A 3,939-nucleotide genomic window follows, 5' to 3' on the forward strand; every position below is an offset into this window, starting at 1 on the left:
TTCTCTCTCTCTCTCTCCCCCCTTTGCCAGAGGCCGGCCTCGGCGTCCCCCTCTCCTCGAGCTCACGGCAGGACGGACCCTCCGTCCCCCCGCAGCCGGGGGGGCCGACACGGTGCCCGCAGCCCCCGCTCGCCCACGCCGGAGCGGGCCAAGCATGGCCACCGGCATCGCTCCCGCAGCTCCTCGCCGCCACCTCGCCACCGTGGCCAGAGCAAGGGACGGCCACCGGCCCCCCGGGAGCCCCCACCGCCGCCCCTCAGCCCCGCCGGCTACAGCAGCGACTCGGAGGGCTCGGCGGGCTCCCAGCCCTACCACCCACCGCTCGGCCCCGACAGGAACCACGGCGCCCACGCCAAGAAGTAAGGGGGGGTCTCCGGGATGGAGTCATGCCATCCCCGCCAGGACATGGGAGCTGGTGGCTGATATTTGGGGTCACCAAAGTTTGGGCACCCCCAGTTCCATCTGGGCGAAGCTCTGGGGACCAAGCTGGGGATCAGGGTGGGGTTGGGATGGGGATGGGGATGAAGATGGGAATGAGGATGGGGATGAGGATGGAGATGGGAATGAGGATGGGGATGGGGGTGGAGAAGGGGATAGAGATGGAAATGAGGATGGGGATGGGGATAGAGATGGGGATGGAGATGGGAATGAGGATGGGGATGAAGAATAGGGATGGGGAAGAGATGGGGATAGAGATGGGAATGAGGATGGGGATGGGGATAGGGATGGAGATGGGGATGGGGATGGAGAATAGGGATGAGGATAGAGATGGGGATGAAGATGGGGATGAGGATGGAGATGAGGATGAAGATGGGGATGGGGATGGAGATGGGGATGGAGAATAGGGATGGGGATAGAGATGGGGATGAAGGTAGGGAAGATCCACAGTGGGTCAATGCCACCACACTGCACGAAGGGTCATTCCCTACAAGGGATTATCCCAGTGCGAAGGGCAGTGCCTGGATGGCTGTGTGGGATGGTAGGGTGCAGGATCCCAAGCGGGTGCACACCCCCTGCTTTATAATCAGTGATGCAGCCCGGCCAAAAATGGGGGTTGTGTAGGTGCATCCGTTGCTCCTCCATGGGAACCTTGGGGTCCCTGGCTCCTGCATGGACACCCTGCTGGCTGTGGCAGTCGAGATGTGAGGAGGTGCTGGGGTCTGCTTTCGCAGGGTGAAGGAGAGGCACCACCGGGGCCGGCCCAACAGCAGCTCGGAGTCGTCGGCCAAGCACTCCCGGCACGCCTCGGAGCGCAGGAAGAGCCCGTCGCCCAGCCCCGGCCAGCGCAGCACCTCCTGGAGCTCCAGTGGCTCCCTCTCCAAATCCCGCTCCCGCTCCCGGGAGAAGAGAGCAGGACGCAGCCGATCCCGCTCCCCATCTCCGAAAAAACCTGCCAGCAGGTCAGCTCCTCCCCCCACCCCGGGGGACTTCGGTGTGGGGGGCAGGGGTAGCAGTAATGGGCTCAGAGAGCATCCATGCCTCAGGGTGGTCCTGGCTCCCCCGGGGCTTGGGGAGGGGGTTACAGGTCATTGCTCATCCTGGTGGCACTAGAAGCTCCAGCCCCAGGTGGGGGTGTCACCTCAATGGGGAGTTGCTGTCCCTGCATCCCCCCTGGGACCCCAGTCCACATCCCTGACCCTCCTCCTCTTCCTCGTGGTGTAGAGAGAAGGACAATGAGCCCCGAACACGCCACGGTGACGCCGATCCCACCCGCACCCGGCGCCGCTCCAGGAGCTACTCCCCCATCAGGAAGAGGAGACGTGACTCCCCCAGCTTCATGGAGCCCAGGAGGATCACGAGGTGGGCCCTGGCACGTGGTGAAGCCTCTGCTGTGGTCACTGGCATGGCCCGGGACTGAGCTCTGCCACCAGCCCCGAAGGATGGGTGGGTGGATGGATGGATGGACAGGTGGGTGGGTGGATGGATGAATGGATGGACAGCTGGATAGGTGAAGGGATGGACAGACCTACAGGTAGGTGGGTGGATGGATGGATGGATGGATGGATGGATGGATGGATGGATGGATGGATTGCTAGATAGGTGAAGGGATGGACAGACCTACAGGTAGGTAGGTGGATGGATGGATGGATGGATGGATGGATGGATGGATGGATGGATGGATGGATGGATGGATGGATGGATGGGTGAAAGGATGGACAGACCTACAGATGGATGAATGGATGGATAAATGGATGAGCAGCTCTGCGGATGGGTAGATAACCCTGAGGATGACCAGCTGGGTGATTCATCTGGCCCAGACGGACAGATAACCAAACTGCCTCCAACATTACAACCTTCTGATCTCTTCCCATTTCGAGGCATGAAAATAGGAGTTCATTTTAATCTGCGTGTGCATATTCCAGCAAGGTGATCGGCCATGAGCGTGTCTCTCCCCTGCCCTCCAAAAGCTGGTTTCTCCTCCTTGAGATCCTATTGACTCAGGAGCTCGGGCTGTAAGACAGGCAATATTTAGTGCCAGACGAAACACTGTGCGCATATATAGCACCTCGTTAGCATGCAGCGCTGGCGGCGGAACCGGTGGCAAGCTGAGATTACCTCGTTCCTGACCTATTTGTCTCTCCTGCTATCAGCTGGGAGATCGGGGCTGTGGGGTGGGGGGGATGGATCTTCAGAAACCAGCTCTGGCTCGCTGTGGGGGGAGGTTGGAGATGCAAGGAGGGAGGACAGGAGAAATACTGCTCAGCCGGAGGGTTAGAGCTCCCTGCAGCCCTCCCCACTGGATGCCCTGTGAAGAACATGGGCTGGGAAAACAGCTCCCAGCCCAGAGGAAGGTTTTCCAGCCTGGGTAGCTCCGTCCCCCAGCTGGGTTTTGCCAGGATGTCCCCAGGAAGGTGGCAGGGCTCAGCTGGAGGACACAACCCACAGTTCCTGCAGGGACTGTCCCCTCATCCCTGTCACCCATCCCTGGGATGGATGGGGATGGCAGACCCAGCTCTGGCTGGGGTTCAGGAGGAGCAGAGCCATTTCTGTGATGCTTGGAGGATGCTGCGGGGAGGGGGCAGCCAGGGGAACACCCCCAGCCCCCCTCACCTGCCCCGTAGCCCAGCCAGAAGCCCCAGGGCTTTTCCTTGCCCTCCTGCCTGTCCCCGGTCCCCGTCACCCCCTGCCACCCCTGGGTCCGGCACCGCGTGGTCCTGCCTCAGTGATGCCAACTTCTCCTTTTCCATTTCATCCCAAGGTCCCTCTCGGAGAGCATCGCCGCCAGCCTGGCTCCCAGGGTAACCTTCCCCCTTCCTCCTCCTCCTCCTCCTCCTCTTCTTCCTCCTGGACCCCTCTATGTCACCTCCGGGCTGTGCCTGTGTCTCTCTTCAGTCCCACTAACACCGGGCCGGCAGAAGGGGACAAGGCACCTGCACTGGTTCCACATGTCCCCCGTGTCCCCCCATCCCCACGTCCCCATCCTCCCCACGTCCTTCCTCATCCTCAGGCGCCGGCAGGCCGCAGCTCGCCTCCTGCTAATCCCAAACCTCTCTTTTTTCAGCAGCTTTCAATCTTTGGCGTCCGGGAAAGACAAAAGCCACATTAACCTGCTCACTTTCTGCCCTCGCCACTGCCTAATCCAGGACTAACACCCCGGGGAGGGGCTGGGGGGGGGAGTCTGGGGAAGAGGAAGGGGCTGGAGGAGGCGGGAGGAAGGGGAGTGATGCTGAGTGGCCGCATCCTGACACCCCGCAGCCGGTCCGAACCCTGCAGGGATGCTCGGCCATGCCTGGGGAGCCCCTACTAGACTTCCCCCTTAAAAACTAAAGTCCTGACTCAGTTTCCCTTTTCCATTGGCAGCGCTCGCAAGCGTCCCATCCCTTACTACCGCCCCAGCCCTTCGTCCTCCAGCTCGCTGAGCACCTACTCCTACAGCCGCAGCCGCAGCCGCAGCTACGACAGCTACAGCACCAGCCGCAGCCGCAGCCGGACTCGCAG

At 61.6% G+C, this 3,939-nt stretch overlaps 1 protein-coding gene across 1 annotated transcript in view; it reads left to right on the forward strand.

Moving 5' to 3' along the window:
- The window catches only part of SRRM3 (serine/arginine repetitive matrix 3), a 30,338-nt gene that overhangs the window by 22,472 nt on the left and 3,927 nt on the right, over positions 1–3,939 (forward strand). The window contains exons 12-14 of the mRNA XM_014953026.1: positions 1,173–1,400; positions 1,663–1,800; positions 3,802–3,935. Coding sequence (XP_014808512.1) covers positions 1,173–1,400; positions 1,663–1,800; positions 3,802–3,935 — 500 coding nt within the window. The remainder of the gene's footprint in view (positions 1–1,172; positions 1,401–1,662; positions 1,801–3,801; positions 3,936–3,939) is intronic.

This window comes from Calidris pugnax, unplaced genomic scaffold (genome assembly GCF_001431845.1).
Source record: "Calidris pugnax isolate Ruff unplaced genomic scaffold, ASM143184v1 scaffold133, whole genome shotgun sequence".
Classification (NCBI taxonomy): Eukaryota; Metazoa; Chordata; class Aves; order Charadriiformes; family Scolopacidae; genus Calidris; species Calidris pugnax.